The following is a 21,335-nucleotide window of genomic DNA, read 5'->3' as shown; positions in this document are numbered from 1 at the left end:
TATTGATCACTTTCATTTGTTTAGGGAGTGAAAAGTAAGACTCGGAAACTTTTTTATACACATTTCGATGCTCTCAAACTATTTTGCAAAGATGCAATTTTGCGATACGATTTTTACATTTATTTATAGAATGATAAATGGTGTTCATAACAACATAGTGATTCCCTGAATCAAAATTGTTTCCCACCATCGTGAAACAAAGAACTACATATTACCAAAATTTAAATAATATGAAAGCCTCATTAAAATAAATATTTTATTATTATAATATTCAGATTGTGCTTTAATGGTATTTTATAAATCTACAAGCAAATGACGATGTCCTAATCAGTTCCTCCAAGCTCCAGGGAAAGAAACCCAAATCTTACAATCCCCAGACTGCATTTCCATAATCCAATAACATTTGAATACACCAGTTATTAATTTCCATAGAAATGCAATGGCATAAAAGGACACCGTTCTAATAACGTCTGAAATTTCTACGGTTCAGTTGATGCAAAGTAATAAAACCAATTTGCATTTTCCTCTGCAGCTCAGAGCAGTAAAATGTACTTCAAAAGATTTCAGCGCAGGGAACTAAAAGAATTGGGTTAGAATGAAAGAACGAGGGAATGAAAGAGTGTCTGCTTTACATGTCCTTGATCTGCTGCCAGCCACAAAACCATCTTTCAGCACTGAAAGTAAACAATACATGGTGCTATGCTGTAACACTTCCAGTCTGTGTGACCGCCAATGACCTTACGCATATTCCTGGAGTCGGAGAGGGCGGGAGAAAGAGGGAGAGAGATGGAAAAAAGCGCTGGCTCACTGGTCTGCATTGAGCGAGGGGTCAGGCTGAGGTCACTTTTGTTTTTATCCCACACTCCTCCCCTATTAATCTACTTGGAGGGAATCCCTCCCCTGCTGTTTGACAGCTCTCTCTCTCTCTCTCTCTCTCTCTCTCTTCCTGTGACGTCATCAGTCATTAGCCTCAGGAAGAGGGGGAACGGGAATCCTTAAGCCAGCAGCTTGGCAGCTCTCTTTCTTTCTCACCCCTTCCCCCTTCCGTCTCAGTTTGACTCAATCACCTGTCAGATATTTATAGCTCTGTCTAGAGCCGCTCTGAATTCATTATAAGGCAGGCAGACCAGAGAGACGTGAGTGATGCAGATGAATCTAAGAATTTAATGAAGATTATATTGGACTCCAACAGCATCACTATTACAGCTAAGTAATTGAGGAAAAAAAAAGAAAAGAAAAACTTTTAATGAAAAATTGGCCACTAAGTTGCTAGGATGGATGATATTTGGGTTGTTGTTTTTAATCAGTGAATTGTCCTTCAAGATTACAGTCGTTTGATAAGGATAAGTCACTGGATAAGGTTTTCAGTCAAGAAATGAAAAAAAAAAAAAATGTGTTCACAAATCTAGCTTCTCCATGGATTGCAATCAAGTAGCTTTACACGCGTTTCCACCACAGGAAACCGGGTCTAAATGAAGTTGCAGGTAAAAATGTCCCCCTCAGAAAGTCCCTGCTCACGAGGTATTACTTTATCAAAGTTCAGGAACTTTCAGGGGTGGGACTTGGGCTCTGAACATGCTGATTGGTTGAGTTCAGGTAATTTCGGTGGAAACGTGGCTTTTGAATGTTCTTCAACAAGATTGTTATCTGACAACTTTGATGGGTTAAATGCAGAGAACAAATATTCTACAAAATACTCCCAAATACTCCCATACTCAGCCTTCACATGTAACTTTCTTTTCACTTTCACGTTCTTAAACACTAATGAGTGAGTTTCTAATCAAATAATTTCAAACAAAAAGGCAAAATAAAGGGTTACACCTGAATAAACGACATACAGTCAAACCAAAATTTGGTCAGACACCTCCATTTCTCACATTATCACAGTTTATTCACTATAGTTTAAAAAATGGTAATAAAATATGTCAAGAACTCAGAGTTATCAAATCAGTTGATATTTCACTGGTTTTGGCCATCCTTCTGTTAGACTGTCTCACAAATGAATTAGGTTGAATAGCTGTTAGCTGTTAAATTTAAGTACACAATTAGATAATACCAATTTAGGTCAACAAATTGCCAAGCAATGATTAATTTTGTACAGTATGTGGTGTAAAAAGTTTGCATTAGCAATTAAAGAAAAAAACACTTAAGCAAAACAAGTGTCTGAATAATTTTTGGTCCCAAATTTTTAAAACTTTTACTGGTAGCCCACTGTATGAAGAATTTTTGGGTATAATATGTCACAGTTTACTTATTATTCTATCCTCACTTAAATAAATGAACTATAGTGTCCTGCACCTACTAGTAGAAAAATATCAAAAATTGTATCTGGTGTCTGAATAATTTCTGGTTTGACTATAGTCCATAAAACATGGAGCATAGTGATTTGATGGCTGAAAGCCTTCAGTCTGCAGTCTAGCAGTCTGTTCTCCCCACAGTAATCCTGTAAAGTTGTTCACCAGGTGAGGGTGGCTGGATCTTGGCCTGCTGTGTCTGCTTCTTGCCGTCTCCCATGTTGAACGCATCAGGCGGGGGTTCCTCTCCACGCTCCACCTTGCACTCATAGGCAAACAGGTATTGGATGTACTGCTTCTTGAGGGAGCTGGCAGAGCTGCTGGATGTTCCCACATTCAGGTGGGTGGACAGCTCTCTCCATTTCTTGTTCTTATTTACCTGTTCAAGGAGAGATTTTCAATCAAAACCATTCGAGAAACAATCAATTCACTAAGTGGTTCAACCATCTAACCCTGTGACTGATTTGCGCGCCACCCCTAGTTTAGCATATCCAGGCGCTATATGTGTCTAAAAAATTAATTCATTGTTCTTTTTTTTTTGGGATAAACATACCTATTTCCTATGTAAATGAGGCTCATTATAGAATGCGCAGGATTCACAAACATCATCACTGTTAGCCAGAAATAATTAGCATTGCGCGAATACCGCCCACAGAAAGCTGGCGGTAAACAAAAGCTTTATTTAAAGCAGGGGTCTTTAACAGGGGGTCTGTGGCAGTTCTGCTGAGGGACTAGTAAAAAAAAAAAAAAAAAAAAAAACATTTGTTAACCTTAAAGATAAAGCTAGAGAGGCTAAAGTTTAGCTAAATGTTTCATTGCCCCCCTAAATTAAAATGTAATAGTAAATAGTGCATTTAAAATGTACAAGTATGACTAACAGTGCAAATTAATAAAGACTGATTTAATTGCAAGCTAAAGCTAGGGTAGGCAATGTTTTTCATAAACTTTTTTTGTAATACTGGATGAAAGTCTCTTCACATCCTGATAGCAATCAATAATTAAAGTGTTCATCATTCTCATAATTAGTCATTTCATCATGCTGTAAATAATTTTTTGAGTTCTAACAATAACCGTGAATAAGTTGTTTACGTTCATTATTATTGTACTATTATGTGGTAGACACCCCTGATATAAAAGGATGTTTGTGTACTTTGAAACAATCTTGTCAGTGGTCAATTTTTTTGTCTTTTCTGGAATATTTTGTCGTCCATGAACCTTGTGTGAGATCCTAGGCGCAAACCCAATGCAGAGAGCATGTGCAAATAAAGAACACCATCAGCAGGTGCAATGTATTCTTAGCCAATTCCCTGTTCCTTTGATGTCTGTGATTGATGGTTGAGGCAGATATGAGGAAGAATACGAGAGCTTTCGCCGTTCTTTAACATGCATTTCACAGCTCTGCTCCTTTAAAACCCCAGCACGAACAGACGGCAGCACTCTCACAGAAACCAAAAGAACTGCTCACCATAGCCAAGCCTCCGATTTCTCGAACACAGAGGTAGAGGCGGCACAGATCCAGCGGCTTCTTGCCCACTGAAGGCAGGTTCGGGACCGGCGTGCCCCTCTCCTCCATGAAGGAGATGTAGCGATCCACCCATGCCCTCCTCTCAGGCTCACAGCCCATGTCGTACAGTCGTGTTATCTTCTCATTCGTCATGTTCCCCGTGCTGAGCTTCTGGGGTGGATGGATACAGAACAGAGTGAGATATATATCGCCACCGACACACCCATACTGTGAAGCCCATCGTTCTCTGTCCTGAGTAAAAGTGTTATCCACATTGCTCAATATGTCCCATTCTGACGGTCTCATGCAAGTAAAGTTCACCATTTAACCTTTCCGGACAGGTATGAGGATTGTGCACAGACATTAGTGAGGGCAGGTGCTCAAGTCTCTCATAATTACTATAAAAATGACATTTCATACTGTAGAACATCTTTAAATGATTTGCACATTTAAATAAATATGTCCGCTGGAATTGGTAAATGAGCAAAATCAATGTTGTGCATTACAGACAAAGATATGTTATGCTATTATTATTTAGATGTATTTACACTGCATTACAGTTGCATGAATAATGTTATGAGATTACTGTTTTAAATTGTAAATATTTTAAATATATATGAAATGTTGGAAAATTTGAAATTATACACTCTTAATTGTAATGGTGGCAACAGCCAGGATAACAATTAAAATCATAAAAGTGTTCGGGCTCCAGGATAAACCTTCAAAACTTCAATAAACCCAAGATAGCTCTAAAAGCCACCGGTTACATACAAAATATTTTTCTCTTCACATCAACAATAAATGCACAAGAAAGGGTTTTTGTGAGGCAAAGAAACATGAATTCACAGATTCGTTCATTTACTCTGAGTTGCGAGGAGACGCAACTTCTTTGTTCGGAACTACTATCATTGGTTAAATAGAGCAAAACTCAAAATTGACATTACTGTGTTTAGAATTTTAAATGAATATTGTTTATTGAACTGTTTTATTAAAATGAATCTCACATTTGCAATCGTGCTGATATTCAGGAAAACAACACTTTTTCTCGTGTGACATTGCCTAGACATATCATATGGTATAAAAGACAAAATCTCATACAGGGACAATTCATATCTTAAATTTTGCAGCCATTTTTATTCATTTTGGTGGCATTTCCAACCCTGCACAATGCTATTTTACACCAGACTCGCTTACTTCTTGTAAAGCTTAATGGAGGTCTATTGTCTACGTTAGACTGGCACTATGTAGATTGTAATAGTGGTTTAATTTGACAGCAGTGACAAACAACGCACAAGCTAAGGATAAAAACTATCGTAATCTGGTTGTCACCAGTGAATGCAGGTCAGTGAGACGTGAATGCTGCTCTGCTCGATCTGCGGGGCGGCTTGTGACCACAGATGTAGCAAAGATGCCATGCGGCAAATTTAAATAAAAAATAAATATAAAATGATAAAAAAATGTTTGCAAAAAGGGAACTAATCAAGCCAGAGAGTAGAGACCTGCGCGGGACACAATGTTCAGTCCCGCTCCCGCCCGCTCCCGCAGTGTTCAGTCCCGCTCCCGCCCGCTCCCGCAAAGATTTGTCATTTTTAGTCCCGCTCCCGCCCGCATCTGTGATATTATGTCCCGCTCCCGCCCGCAAATGCCCGCAAGACGGCAGGCAGCAGGATGGATGTTCACATTCTGTCTCACGAAAGGTCTTGGAAAAAAAATGCGTGCGCACATAATTCCTTACAGTAACTAACGCCAACAAAGATAAACATTAATCGGCCCAAATTTCAATAGGCTTAATTATCATGTAACATAAAAACAGCCTTAGGCATGGCCTACACACATAGGAACATTTGTTAAACGGATCATTTTTATCCTAGACTACAGGCCATTTAAACATTTAAAATGTGACCACCAAAACACGAAACAGTCCCATATTAGGCCTACGAACAGCATAATATTCACTAGTAGGCTAACAGTAACCAAAAAAAAAAAAAAAAAAAAAAAAAAAAAAATTATTCGATTAGGTAGGCTAATATTATTATCTATCTAATATATATAATTATATATTAGATAATGTTAGAATGTTATTGCTGTCTATTTTGAGCTTTCGAGTTCGAACACGGAGCAGCGGGAAGGAATTGTCTCTAAACAAGTGTGCGTGAGATTAGGCCCCGCCCGTACTCCAAAGGACAACATCCACAAGTTTAGGCTGCTTAAAACGTTTTTATTGCTGCCAAACAGAATCTCCCTCAAAACTACAAATTATGTACGCTACTTTAATCATTTATATATTTTACTTTACACTCATATTTAATTTGCGGGAGTGCAGCGTATCATCCCTCCCGCCCGCACCCGCAAGTGCCCCTCCATCATCCCGCCCGCGCCCGCAATGACCTTTCAAAATTTGTCCCGCGCCGCACTGTTTTGCGTCGCAACCCGCGGGTCCCGCGGGACTCCCGCGGGAGTGCAGACCTCTACCAGAGAGCAAAAGGGCAGGTGCTTGAGCAGCACTATCTGTGCCTGTGCATGACACGGTTTGCTCAAAGAACACTGCTTATACAATGTATGGTAGAGGTACTCAAGGTCAGAGGCCAAGAGGGCCACATTTAAACCACAAAAAAACTGCTTGAAATAAATTTGGAATACTTTCCGATTATGTTTATGCATTTAGGAATCAGAATAAGTTTTACTGGACAAATGTGCTCACGTATTTAAGGAATGTGTTTGTTGTTTGAATTAGTGTTGTCAAAACTAGCGGTACATTTCGATACTGAAATTGTAAAAATGTGATGATATCAGCCTTTCTGTATAGTAGGACACCAAGTACTGACTTGCTGCTTTCAAACGGTACCATGTTTATCTGTGTTTGCGCTGTGTTGCCTTATATTTGTGCTACTTTTTGACCACAAATTATAATAAAAATATGAATATTTTGCCACAATGAGTACAAGACTGTGACTGGAATTACTATTTTACTGTAAACACAGCGAAATGTTAAAAACTTTAAACAGATTTAAAGGGTTAGTTCACCCAAGAATGAAAATTCTGTCATCATTTACTCCCCCTCATGATACTTTACGTAACCCATTTTACGCTTGCCATTTTGTTCCAGTTACCAATTGCCACGAATCACAAAACCAATAACTGACTTTCTCATTAAAACTTTTGTGAAAAGCTGATTCGCCATGTACAAGTTAGCTGTGAACTCTTCCCCAATCCCTCTTCTTAAATGTGTTTTAATAAGGATATTTTCTTTTACAAAGGTGTTCTTTGTCAAACGCAAAATGAATTGAGTTTGAATTATTTAAATTTAAACACTTTGGCACTGTCACACAAAAAAAATTCTACCTGTGTTGGAAAATAGCTAATTACTGACATTTTTGTAGCTCAGCAGTTCTCAAAATAGAGTAGTTTTTCCAGTGGCAATGTTGTCACATTATATTGACAGCCATGCAATAATTAAATCAAGATGTAATAAACTGTCCCGTACCCTCATGTGTAGCATTGCAAAGTCTGGTTTGCTGCAGTCAATCAGTTTGCTAATTTATTTCTTGAACCAACAGTTGATGGTTTTTGTGCCTTTTTATGGCAAAATTGTTATTGTTTATAATGCTATTACCTAATAATGCTCTATACAATGCTGTTACCTAAATTAATATTTTCAACCATTAAAAAAAAAAACCTGGGCCAGAAAAATACTGGTCTGATTAAAGTATAATTTATATAATTGTTTAATTTAAAAACATCCTTATGTAGCTTCAATGCAGTAGCTTGTAGTTGAGATTCTTATTATGAGCAGCTTAGCAAGAGACAGTTTTAAAGTCGCTTCCCCAACACAGCATATAACTGAAAAGAAATTGGGGAAAGTATAACAATCTTGTGGTAGAGTGTCATAATGAGAAAGTCTAATTACATCATATGTGCGGTCAAAACAGCTCACACCATCAAACAGGAGACCTAAATAACCACAGAAAGAAGAAAGAGAAGCAGGAAAATAAAGAGAAGAGTAAAAGTGCATGAGGCACTTACAGGGCTGCTGGGGTTCTTTGGCCAGGCAGGGCTGCTAATGCTATCGCTGTCGTCCCCCTGATAAGAGGACAGACTAGCTGGGCTGGGGGACAGAGGGGAAGGGGTGGGAGGCTGGGACACACACTGAGAACCGTAGTTGTCCTGTGATGGGAGAACACATAGGGAAGAAAGAGAAACCCACACACATGGTGAATGGTGAGAGACAGCTTACAAATCACCTTTACTTCTTGTCCATCGAAACGATGCGCAATACTCTCCCAGAACTGGCCTATGTTTTTTTTTTTTTTACTAAGAAGTCATTTGCAAAGTCATTTGAATCAGCTTTATGCCATCGCAAACTAGCTTTGAAGTTATATAAACGAATAAAATGAATAAAGATTTGCAGGGAATGTACAGATTACACAAGCAAGAGGGAATTGGTGGTAGGAAATCACAGCTGTGCTGATAATCAGACCAAAAGCATGATTTCAAGTGGGATCCTGCTTTTATACAAAGATTCAATAAATAAGAAGTTTAAGGATTAATTCACTTCAGAATTAAAATGTCCTGATAATTTACTTGCCCTCATGTCATCCATGATAATCATGTCTGTCTTTTTTCAGTTGAAAAGAAATGAAGGTTTTTGAGGAAAACATTCCAGGATTTTTCTCCATATAGTGGACTTCACCGCGAATCAACGGGTTGAAGGTCCAAATTGCAGTTTCAGTGCAGCTTCAAAGTCTCTACACGATCCCAGCTGAGGAATAAGGGTCTTATCTAGAGAAACTATTTTATAAAAAAAACTTTTTAACCACAAATGCTTGTCTTGCACTAGCTGTGATGCGCCACACATTACGCCCTCACGTTGAAAGGTCACGCGTGTTCCGGCTTAAAAAATGTAGGGTAGGGTGAAAAACTCTGTCTCGTTTTCTCTTCCAACTTCAAAATTGTCCGACATAGTTTCGTTTACCTTTTATTTATAAATTGTTTTTGTAAAGGGTGTTTGACTTCGTTTTTACACGTTATCTTTGTAAACACTAGGTCGGTACTTCCTACAACCATGTTTCGCCTAACGTGACCTTTCAACGTGATGACATAATGTGTAATGCATCACAGCAAGTGCAAGACAAGCATTTGTGGTTAAAAAGTATGTAAATGTTTCTTTTTTTTTATAAAATGACCAATGGTTTCTCTAGATAAGACCCTTATTCCTCAGCTGGGATCGTGTAGAGTCATTTGAAGCTGCACTGAAACTAATTTGGACCTTCAATCCCGGTGTATATCCCACTATATGGAGAAAAATCCTGTAGTGTTTTCCTCAAAAACCTTGAAGAAAGAAGAAAGACATGAACATCTTGGATGATGTGGGGGGTGAGTAAATTATCAGGAAATTTTCATTCTGAAGTGAACTAATCCTTTAATACAGAGTAGGGGTGGGTAATATACCGGCAGACACGATTAACCAGTAGGAATTTGTCAACCGGTAGAGATTTTGGACTATCGTCTCTTATCGCGGTTACGCTCACATGAAGTTGCTGTGCTTCACAGTCTAAAGCTTATCGTTTGCAGGCGTTCTTAAGTTTTGGGGTTTAAAAAAAAAGTGTTTTTAAAACGTTGAAGCGTCCTAAGCAATGAAAGACAACTCATTTCGCTATATGCGCGTGCTGTCAGAAAGACTGTTTACACATACTTGTGAGTCAAAAAATAAAAATAATAATTGGACAACTGTTGTTGTGCGAATGAGCGGGCCGAGGTTTTCTGTTAGAACGGTGTTGTGTAAGCAGCTCCTAAGTTAATAACTAATGATCTTTGCAACGGAAGTGAACCAATCAATCAAAACTAACTTTAGCTGGACAATAACTTTATTCTAGAGCTGCTGTAAAGCCTAAACAATCTGTTATGGTAATTTCCTATTATCACCATAAAGCTGCTTTGAAACAATCCATATTGCTAAAAGCGCTATATAAATGAAGGTGACTTAACTTGACTTGACAAAGTGACCATGTATTTGATAGTGAACACAGTCATTTATGTCTTAATTGAACGTAAACAGTTGAGAAAGAAAATGCATGAGTATATTGGATCCATGCAGTCGTCCTTAAAGTGACAGCATCTAAATTTACCTGCTGTCGTTATTAATGTTAATCAAACAACAAAAAAGAGAAAATATCTCATTGCTCTTGACTGTGTCATGGACTGAAGATGAAGACTGACAGAAGGCAAGATTAAAAAGTTTAAACGTGGTTTAAACTAGTGTGTCAAATGCAAACACAAGCATTAACACAATTAACAATCGACAACTGAAGGAATAACAGAGCAAACTTAAACACTGGCTAAATGAGGGGAAAAAAAACGAAAAACACCAGTGATAATTACATGAATGTCCATGACAGCAAATGAGACACTGAAACAAGGAACACAAGAACTACTGAATACAAACATAATCCATAAAAACTAAACTTAAAAGAAAACACAACTGAATATCTGTAACTGAATATCTGAACTTTGTTCTTTCTTTATCACAGTTTATTTGTCTTCAGTGTCTAACCTGATTGATTGCAGGCTATTTATCATATATATATATATATATATATATATATATATATATATATATATATATATATATATATATATATATTTATATTAACACACTCCCGTCTCTCTACATTATGAAAACAGGTAAAACAAGAAAATTCTCAAAAAATAAAACAGTGAAATTCCTAATAGTAATTCCAATAATTGCAAATTACATTAATGTTTTTTTTTCTATGAAAACAACAGCAAATTTAGTTACCACAAACAATATAGTCGAGATTCATGTTTGGATTTATTACAATTCATCACTGAGAATGTATGTAATATTTTGTCTCCTCTTTTTTTTTCCAACAAAAATAAAGAGAGATTTTGGTAAAGTTTTATTCTTTAATTACATTTTAGTCTCGTCTGTTTTCGTCAACGATATTGCATGTTGATATAGTAACAGTTATCGTTAAATTACCTCGGCGTTGTCTCGTCATCGGAAAAAGCTCGTTAGCGAAATTAACATTAATCAGCAGAAGTACTGGCACCCTGTCAGTGGAATAGGGTAGCTTGATCCGCAATAGGTCGAAAACATTCTCCTGAAATTCACGGTCCTAAAAACCTGCCATGCAAAGCCTACTGTCTTTAGCATAAGAAGCATTCAGAAAGTTTGTTAAAAAACGGGCAAACTTCGTGCATAACTTCAAATCTTTGTCTGTCACACTCTTTTTGTACTCTGGCTCTTGTTCTGGCTGAAGTTGGCACCACTCTGAGCTGGACTCAATTCATACCTTTCAAGTAGCTCTGTGTTATATTGCATGACTTGTTATACTTGTTACAGGATTGCACGCGCGCACACACACACACACACACACACACACACACACACACACACACACACACACACACACTCCAGAAATAGGGAGAGCAACACAAAGCTTGTAACACAGCCAGCTGGACACGACATAAAGGTCAACGTTTGAACGTACTGTTTGTTGTGAAGTTTTCTACACGTTAAATTAAAAAGCCATGCTCTACTGCCGACTGATGCCATGAGGTGAAAAAAGATGAGGTACGAAGATTATCATGAGCTAGCAAGAAAACAAAGGACATTTTTTGAGAATTATTTAAAGTGACATAACTATTTCCCTCTGATCAGTAAGGGGACAAAACAAAACATCACATCGAAAAAAAAAAAAAAAAAAAAGACACATAAGCAAAAATGGAAAGATGAGTTCAGAGAGAGAATGCTCTGCTACTGCGCCATATCTCAACCAATCAAATGAAAGCTGAACTTAATGACACAATGAAGTTCTGATGAAAGTAAGGGCAATGACTGAGAAAGAACAAGTTAACACAAGAAAGATTTGAAGCAAGGTCTTCTAGAGCTTAGATGTGCGCTCATTAGGACACATGAGAGAATTATATTCCTTGGGTTATTGAATAACACAGTGAAATTGAACAATATTCAAGAACAGCATACTTTCAGTATTCAGTTTAGGGAGTGTAAACAACAGAATGATAAACTAGAAGAGCTACAAGCAGTAGGATGTAAATATTTACCATGACATCAATTTGATTATGATTGGAAAATTATTTGGGGAAAAAGGTAAATTTGGTCGAAATCTGATTCTATTTCAATGCTCTGATGCAAATGGTAGTTATTTAAAACAATATGTTAAAGTTTCATCTTCTGGCAGTGCTCCATTGAACATGTCTGTGCTGGAAGCAGATTGGTGATCTAGATTTGGTGGATTTGGTAATGGGTATTATTATAATAATCAGGCTATAACCAATTATTAAATTCTATAATTATGGTGTTTAATTTTCACTCTCACACCGTGTCCCAAGTACAATGCAAGATTCCAGCAGCAAAAAATAGATGAAAGTTAAAATGCAAGTTAAAACACAATCACAGCCAAAGATGTTTGATTTACAAGAATGTGCAGCAGGAGATTGAACCAATGACATTTCAAAGTGGACTAAGACTTTTATCACTGGTTAGGACACAGTGTCAGACCAATGCACTCATTTTAACACCTTTACTGAGCAGATATTAACAAAGTTATAGTTGAAGCAAAGGTCAGAGACTGTTTGTAGGCTGTAACAAAGAAGGTTTTGGAGTAATGTTACCATTTACAGGGATTTAGAGTTATCTGTTAGCATCTTCAATGAGTCAGAGAGAGAAAGATGTCTTCATACCTTTGGCTTAGGGGGATCTGTGGTGGGTGTACTACCCTCCTCCTTGTGCTCAGCTCTCTGTTTGGGATCGGTGGGCATCATGGTGTCCCCTGAGCCTGTCATTGGCCCTACATGAAATTCAGACCCTTAGACCTCACCTTGCCAAACATCTGAGCACACCCTCCAAACAAAGGTATATATTCAAACTAGTCAATTAATAACTTTGTACTGAAAGAAAAATACTGCATTAAACTCCAGATTTATTGAATATTCTCAATATACACCACCATTCAACAATTTGGGGTCAGTAAGATCCCAGTAAGATATGGGGCCCTATTTTAACGATCTGAAACGCAAGTGTCAAAGCGCAAAGCGCAAGTAACTTTGTGGGCGGGTCTTGGCGCTGTTGCTATTTTCCCGGCGGGATAAATGACTCTTGCGCCAGGCGCAAATCTAAAATGGGTTGGTCTGAAGTAGCTTTATTATTCATAGGTGTGGTTTGGGCGTAACGTGAAATAAACCAATCAGAGCGTCATCTCACATTCCCTTTAAGAGCAGACGCGCTTTTTCTAAAGCGGATTCCTATTATAACGGCGGATTTGCCAGGCGCGCGCCAGGAGCGGTTCACAGCCGAGTAGAGCAACGCTCTCGTCAGGGACGTTGGGGATGGAGAAACCCACCCAAATTAACTTCGGTTAAAAAGGCGTATAATAATTGATGTATGCTTTTATAATAAATTATCTATCTATCTATCTATCTATCTATCTATCTATCTATCTATCTATCTATCTATCTATCTATCTATCTATCTATCTATCTATCTATCTATCTATCTATCTATCTATCTATCGTAATAATGTATGATTGCAAAAATGAAAACTGCTGCTTCTGTGTAGATGAGATAATCAAAGTGTATTCGCGTTGTGCACACGCTACATTGATTAAGGCCAAGCATGCGCCCTTAAAATAGCATATGAATAACATGCGCAACGCACCACTGACTTTAAACTATTTTTTCCTGGTTAGTAGCGCAATTGTTTTCTAAACCTGCAAAATAGCATGAAGGAACGTTTGCGTCGGAACACGCCTCCTTTTTTGCGCTGAACCACCCAGGGAGCGCAAGTTCATTCCGTAGTTTAGCGACGTGCTTCTGTGGAGGGAAAAGCGCGCTTTGCGCGGGTGCAAAATAGGAATGATACATGCGTCGGTGTACAAAGTCAAATGCGCTGGGTGCAAGATAGGGCCCAAAGAGTTTTTAATTTTTTTTTTTATTAAAGAAATACTTTTATTCAGCAAGGAAGCTACACAATAAATCATATTTTAATCGTGATCCCAATTTCTGCTTCTCTCGATTAATTAAAGTCCCCCTGTGGTGAAAATCCATCTTTTAATGTTGCTTATATGTATATGTGGTGTTTTTAATATGCTTTAAGTCAACACCATTGCTGAGTATTTTCTCTTTAAAACTGCAGTGAACCGTGTACCTTGTAACCAATCAGATCAACGTGTGATCGTCAACAAGTGGATCTCTGAGCTGGTGTGAGTGAGTGGAGGTGGGACTCATTTGCATATTCATAGAACTGCGTATACTAAATGAGGCAAGGGTGTAGAGTTACATTCAAGCTATTTTAAGGCATGAATATATATTTTTTTTTCAAGGAAAAAAAATTCTAATAAGTCATTTTGGTGATCAAAGATGAATTTTAAGTGATGAAATTATTGACTACAGGGGGACTTTAAGCATAATCGTCTGCAGTATTTGCCTGCTGGTTATTTATCCTAAAAACATTTAATTTTTATTTTACATTTGCGTTATCTTGCATTGGTAATGAGTTTGCTCAAGTTTTCATGCATTAAAACATTTGGAACATTTCTTGCATTAAATATTTGGAATATTGGAATCTTGTCACATTGAAACACTGAGACATCAATGGAAACTCTCACGCTTACCGGTGGGCATTGTGTTGTAGGAGGGTCCTTGAGGGGTCATCCTGGCTGAGCTGTTGCTCGGTGGATGGTTGTAGGGGCCTCCAGGAGCCATTCCAAGCATGTGGGACCCAGCCTGGTACCCGCTTGGCCTATGGATAACAGGACACAAACATAAGGACACACACATTTAAAAAGAGCCTGTTTAAGATGTGAAGATTTCAATGATAAGTTGTTAGTACACTTATTTTATTTTCTTCTTTACTTCTAATAGCTGGCAAGCAACAAATATGCAGGGACAGTAGAGAGGGTTAAGACATTCAGGATTAATACACAAAGGAAAAGGAAGTGCTGTTGCTTTGTGCTGTGTTGTTTGTAGTCCATATTACACTTTAAGTCTTAAATGAGGTACAATCTACAATCCATCGGTCAAAGTTGTACACTGCTGCTACCAAAACAACCAACAATTCTGCGAATCACACCTCGACTCGAACTAGAAACTGCACTAAGGCTACCCAATTATTAATTAGAATAATATAGCCTTATGAGATTATTAAAATGGCTGTGACACTATGCACACGGGGCCAAGATAAACTGTTTTTACACTTGGTTCATTTCGGTCTCAACAAAATGTCCAGAAAAATGTCCTTTTAAATCCAGAAACAGAAAATAAGTGAGCGAAACATGCTTAGTTTGGAGACCAAAGGCATTGTTATAATTTGTAGTAGTAAAGTATTTACACACCCTGTTGAACATGAGAGCTGCTGTTTCAATATGCCTTTTAGCCTTTAAAAGCAGAAATGAAAAGTTAAATGTTTATGTCAGCACTTGCAATATTTGTAGAAGTAATTGCAATATGATTTGTTATAAAGGTGTAGTAAGCGGTTATAAAAAAAAACTAAACTAAAAGTTAATCTGATCAGAAAAAAACCTCTTTGATTATATCTTAAAGGACAAGTTCACAAAACTGAATCCATGTTTCTCCAAACTCATATCCTGTTACATTTTTTCATGGAACACAAGTAGAATTGGTAACATTTTATTTTAGTGTCCCTGTTAAACTTCTTATATATACTTAATTATAACAGCAAATTATGCAAAATCACAAGCAACTAACCCTAACCCAAAACTTATTATATAATAGTACATGTAGTTAATTAATATTACTTGGTATTCTTTGTATAATTACACTGTAACAAAGTGTTAAAAGTCTTAAAATAAAGTGAAACTGTATAATTGTATGTAGAAGAATCTTCACAGAGATTTTCTCCAGTATATTCCAAGTTTTGTGAAGTCACAGCAATAACCTCACATAAGTAACAGACCAAAATATAAGTCATTATTCACTGAAAATATTCCCTTCTACTATAGTTTCTCAACATGTGATAATCGATGCGGTATTGCTTGTCGATGCGTCAATTTTAAATCTGAATGTAAACCATTGTTATTTTAATGGAAAAAAGCTGCGTTAACATTCTTCAAAAATTCCCCTTTTGCGTTCCACATAAGAAGAAAAAACAGTTTACAGATTTTGGAAAAGACAAGTATTAGTACATAAAGAACCATTTTTTTTTATTATTCTTGGGTGAACGATTCCTTTAAACCTTTTTAGTCGTCCACTCCACTTTATCTCTGAGCTACACAAGCTGCTGCTTCAGTTCTCCAATCTACAGAACATTTTGCTGTTTTCTCCAGAGGATTCTTCTCCTGTCTTTGTGAAAGCTATTATGATTAGTCTTCTTAAATGCTCAGAATAAAACATAGCCGTGGTGGAGAAGAAAGGAGAAGCTACTGCATAGCACTTGGCTTGTGCCATTTCTAGCGGATGCGAGCAGACTCAAGCAGAGTGAAGCCATCCAGCCAGGGGTCCAATCTTAAACCTACCCAAACAGCTCAGTGTGAGGCTGGCCCTGGCCTTGCGCAGGACTGTAGTGAGGGTGATGGGGGTGAGGGATAGGGAAGGAGGCTGGCCGCCCCCCAGGCCCAGACAGGCCGGGGTACACAGGGGACCTGCCAAAGGGAGGCCTGAAGCAGGGGGAAGAGCATAAAGGTCTCCTTGGTGCCTGTTCACTTTCAATACAAATGAAAACTCAAAGGTGCACTGAATAATATCTTGTTTGGCCTTGTCCCAAATCCTGCCCTTAGCATTATTTGGTGACATAAAATCTGCATTGACTGTCCAGTAGAGGCCAACCAGTGAGGGATAAGCAAAATGACAAATTGAGGGAGCATAAAAGTTACAAAGCAGTACCGTTCTGAATCATAAATGCTTCTGGAGGGTATAGGGAATATGACAAAATAAATATCTATCTGAATAAATGGCATTAACAGCACTCGACCACACATATTTGCTGTTCTCTCTCCTCTCTTGCCTTATTGAATCACAGGAAAACAAATAAAAGGGGTTATCAATATTAACAACATCCAGTGAAAAGGTGGTGAATGCTATTGTAAATTAAATGATTGAATATGCAGTATTTAGGCATTTTAAGCTCCATGAGCAGAGAGCTTGCAAAATTGGTTATGACAGAGCTCCTGATAAAAGCTTAAATAAACAGTATCGGTATCAATCAGCAATAAATTGGTATTGGCTATAAGAATCTATTTGGAGCGCAACTAATAATTTAAATTTTATATGTCCAAAATATTATTTATTTTGTAATGTGTAAAGAAAATTACACATTAAAAGAAAAATAGTTTTTTTTCATTAATGCCAGATTGCCCCAACTGGAATTGAATTGGAATTAATTTGTTTTTAACTGAGGGATTATTTTGTAACCTTAAAGGGGTTGTTTACCCCAAAATAAAACCCGTATGACTGTATTTCCTCTGTGAAATATTTTAAGAAATGTCTCAGTTATTTTTGTTGTACATACAATGGAAGTCAATAGTAACCAAATCTGTTTGGCTACCTAGATCATTCAAAATATCTTATTTTGTGCTCCGCAGAAGATAGTAAGTCATACAGGTTTTGTAATGGTCATTTTCATTTTTGGGTGAACTATCCATTTAATTATGGATGAAATCTAGACCAAACATGACCAAAACATCTTGTTCTAGTGAAGCAGAAAGGTACTTAAAATGAATGAAGGCTCTTATTTACCTGGCCTGGCCCGAGGGGACTGGGTTCTGCTGGGCAGATGCAGGGCTACTCTCATGGGGTTTCCGGCTGACGTTGAGAGGAGGTGGGCCCATCCCTGGGCCAGCCGACTGAGGCATGTTGGGAGAGGTCGGAGCCACACTGCTGGAGCCTGCGGTGTAAGGCCGGCCACCGGCTGCATGCCCGGGTCCTCGAGCCGTAGTCATAGAGCCACAGGGTTGCCCTGGACCCTGTCCATGCATTGGACTGCTGGCATTCATGCCAAGGCTGTTGCTCATGCCAGGCCCGGGGCCACTGTAGTTGGCACCTGGTGCTCCACCATAGTTAGGAGGCCGTGGGTAGTTACCTGGAGATAAACCAGACAGTTTTTATGTAAAATTCCTAATACCATCAAGTACATCTCAGCAAATATAAAAGAAAAAATGCAATGCATGACCTTAATGCAAAACACATCTTAAGAGCCCTGCACTCTGTTGATAACATTCCATATTCACTTCCTATAGGTGTTTTTTAATAAAAAAAAATAGGTTGTGTGTGTTTCCAAACTGAGTGCTATTGCTGTGCTGAATTTACAGATACCTTTCCCTTCTATTATTCTTACAGACAACCAAGCAATCGTATTCACAATGTGCTTCAGTAATGTTATCAATCTTGGCTTTGGTCAATTTCAAATTTTGGATCCCTAATGAATGGCAATAATTTTATTGGATTTTTTTCTTTGATGCACTGGATGCCAACATGGGAACATGGACGGAAGCCACAATTTTAACATAAAAATTGCTTATATCAGGTTGCTTTTCACCAAACCTGATCGGAACACTTAAGTGAGCCCTATGTAGTTTTTTGCTCACACTCTTGGGAGCTTCATTAAACGGCAAAGTGATTCATAATGTAATAGATATTCATGAAATTATACAGATGGAATAATTTCATGAGGATTGGAATGACATGAGGATGTGTAAATAACAGATATTTTGGGTCCATTTTCTCTTCTCTTTGAAGTCTAAATTCTGCATACATCATTCTTTTCTTTCTCTGTTCCTACTCAGGAAGTCAAATTATCAGATCTTTGAGGGAGAGTATTGGAAGCCAGTGAAGGCTGGACACATTTCAGCCAAATTGACATTCTTCAAAACTAGTGTGGGACCAAAGCCCCAGCAAGCCATCAGAGAGCCCGTTGTTAATGAAGTATGTCTCCTCATGACATGTTTCAAGATCAACAGTCTGAGGACATTCAACCTGGCACCCACTGGACGCCAAGTTTCTCAGGGGACGAGACATCATGTCCACCACGTGGAGTTCCGTCTAATAAGCTGATGTGCATAATGGGCGTAAATTTAATCGTGCCCAGATCGCTGCTTGGCAGGAGGAGCTTGCCAAGCAACGTTTCAGTCACAATTAGAACTGGGATTTCCATTCCTCAAGCTGTCGAAACATTGAGATCTCTGGCTCATTCAGGTTTCAAGAGTTCCCAGTGGAAATCAGAGAGTCTTGGCATGTTTTCCACTTTCCCAGTGTAAAAAAAGGGGAGCTAAAAATGTATTCCAAAATCACATTAAACAGGTTGAGAGGAAAGGAAGGGGGATGCTGGCTTTTTGCCCCTGTTCTGTAGTTACACTGAGACCCTTAACAAGCTCCTTCACGGTGGGGAGGACGGACACTCCAGTCTGCAAGGATGTAGAAGTGGACCTGGAGCAATGCCAATTACACAGAAATGCCGTACTGCTGTCAGACACTCTGTGGTGACTTTCCTCCAGCCCTGTTAATCCCAACATTCCCTCAGGTGAAAAAGAGGAAAAGATGCCATGAATCTGAAGGATACAGGCGGATGCCCTTCTGACAGTGCCCTGAGCGATGCATAGATGACAGAGGGTTTGGGACATGGCAACACAATTTGATGCCTACTGTGAGCTACAAAGATGTGCATCTCACCTTGTTTTAAAGACCCATGTTTCTGTAATTCAGCTACACAAAATGCCAAAGCTTGTTCTGACACAACAGGACTTCCCACTTTCCCTGCCTTCAACTCAATTCACATCAACAACTAAGCTTTGAGTCAATGACAATTCACTATTTAAAGGGAATGTATAATGGAAAGGGGGATTTTAATTGAATCTCTGCAGATCCAATACACTTTAAAATCCATAAGCCCAGCCTTATGCTAAAATGCTTTTAAATTACAATTTTCAATCCATACCTCGTAATGACAAAGCAAAAACTAGATTTGTGCTAACGTTACAAATGTAATAAAAAATAAAATAAAATAAAAAACTGAAATATCACACTGACTAAAGTATTCAAATCATGTGCTATAAAAATTTTACTCGGGTACATCACATTTCTCCAGATCATCTTTGAGGATGTATCTACCCTCTGATTGAAGTCCACCTGTGACAAATTAATTCGATGGGACATGATTTGGAAAGGCACACACCTGTATGTGTATATGTATATATGTCAAATGAACTGACAAGACTGTGTTGAGGCACAGATCTGGGGAAGGCTACAAATAATTCTGCTGCATTAAAGGGTTCTTTAATTTTTCTAAATTTTCTTAATTAAAAAATCTTCCTAAAGCTTGCAGCCCAGCCAAACTGTGCAATCGGGGAGAAGGACCTTGGTGACCAAGAAACTGATGGTCACTCTGATTAAGCTCCAGAGATCATGCATGGAGACGGGAGAAAGACAACCATCACACCAATATGCTTGGAATTTGCAAAAAGGACACCTAAAAGACTGTGAGAAACAAGATTCTCTGGTCTAATGAATCTCAATTACAAGCGTCATGTCTGGAGCCACAGTGGTTGTAGTATCATACTAAGTTCATGAGTGGCAGGGACTGGGGGAATGGTCAGGGTAAAAGGAAAGCTGAACACAAGAAAATACAAAAGATATCTTTAACCCTCTGAGGTTGGCAAACGCGCCGGCGCGTTTTGCTGGATTTTCTTCACATTGTAGCACTATAAACTTAAATTACTCTGTCATTTATGGTCATACAGAAAAAAGAAATATAAAAAAAGAATCTGTGATATTTTTACTTTTGTATCTGTCCACTTACAATCAAATCAAAACATTGTGCTTTTGTAAAATAAAGAAAATAAACAGGGTGTGCGTTCTGCCTCTCCGTCGCGGTGAACTTTTTTTTTCTTGAGCACGTCTATAAACTGAAACAAAACTCAGCGAATACTTGTCACATTTATGAGCCATATACCTTTATAAACATTTAAGTGTGTACTTTTAAATGATCGGATTCAAACTGAAAACAAATATTCTCTGTTTAAGTAATTTGTATAAAACCAACAAGATGTCCAGCTTCTCAAACGCTTCCTAATTATTATTAATTTGAACACGCCCACTCGCGCAAAAGAGATTGACATGCAAATCTCCACATGCAACGCGAACGCACTCATTACCTCAAAAACAAAACACCAAAACACTTCACAAGTCTCTGCTTTTCGTCGAGTTTGAGAGACGCGCCGTGAGCTTACATTGGATTTAGGCTACCTCAGAAGAAGAACGCGATTTGAAGACAAGAAAGATGTAAGGTAAGAAATTCTTACATATTAGTTTGTTATTGTTGCATAAATTTCACATTGCAGTTGAACTGTTGCTAGATATATGGTGAATATTATAATATTTAGACCCGTGTTTACTGTTACTGTGTTTGTGGATATCTGCTCAAATGTAGATATGTATATGGTAACCATAATGTTTTATATTTGAGCGTGATCGCGTTTGAATGTATAATATTTTGGATCGCGATCGCGTTTGAAAAGCACCAAACGGCTTCATGTTTTTACTATTATTT

The 21,335-nt window shown here is 38.1% G+C and overlaps 1 protein-coding gene across 8 annotated transcripts in view; it reads right to left on the bottom strand.

The window, feature by feature from the left end:
- The window catches only part of arid1b (AT-rich interactive domain 1B), a 114,126-nt gene that overhangs the window by 7,099 nt on the left and 85,692 nt on the right, over positions 1-21,335 (bottom strand). For 4 of the 8 annotated variants that reach the window (XM_081379174.1, XM_081379175.1, XM_081379176.1 and 1 more), the window contains 7 exons: positions 17,531-17,873; positions 16,312-16,452; positions 14,452-14,579; positions 12,523-12,629; positions 7,822-7,962; positions 3,760-3,969; positions 2,460-2,673 (listed from right to left, as the gene is read on the bottom strand). In XM_081379174.1, coding sequence (XP_081235300.1) covers positions 2,460-2,673; positions 3,760-3,969; positions 7,822-7,962; positions 12,523-12,629; positions 14,452-14,579; positions 16,312-16,452; positions 17,531-17,873 — 1,284 coding nt within the window. The remainder of the gene's footprint in view (positions 1-2,459; positions 2,674-3,759; positions 3,970-7,821; positions 7,963-12,522; positions 12,630-14,451; positions 14,580-16,311; positions 16,453-17,530; positions 17,874-21,335) is intronic. The other 4 variants (XM_081379178.1, XM_081379179.1, XM_081379177.1 and 1 more) reach the window with 3 other exon arrangements.

This window comes from Scardinius erythrophthalmus, assembly GCF_964197995.2.
Source record: "Scardinius erythrophthalmus genome assembly, chromosome: 11".
NCBI classification, from domain to species: domain Eukaryota; kingdom Metazoa; phylum Chordata; class Actinopteri; order Cypriniformes; family Leuciscidae; genus Scardinius; species Scardinius erythrophthalmus.
This window is presented reverse-complemented; position numbering and strand designations above follow the sequence as displayed.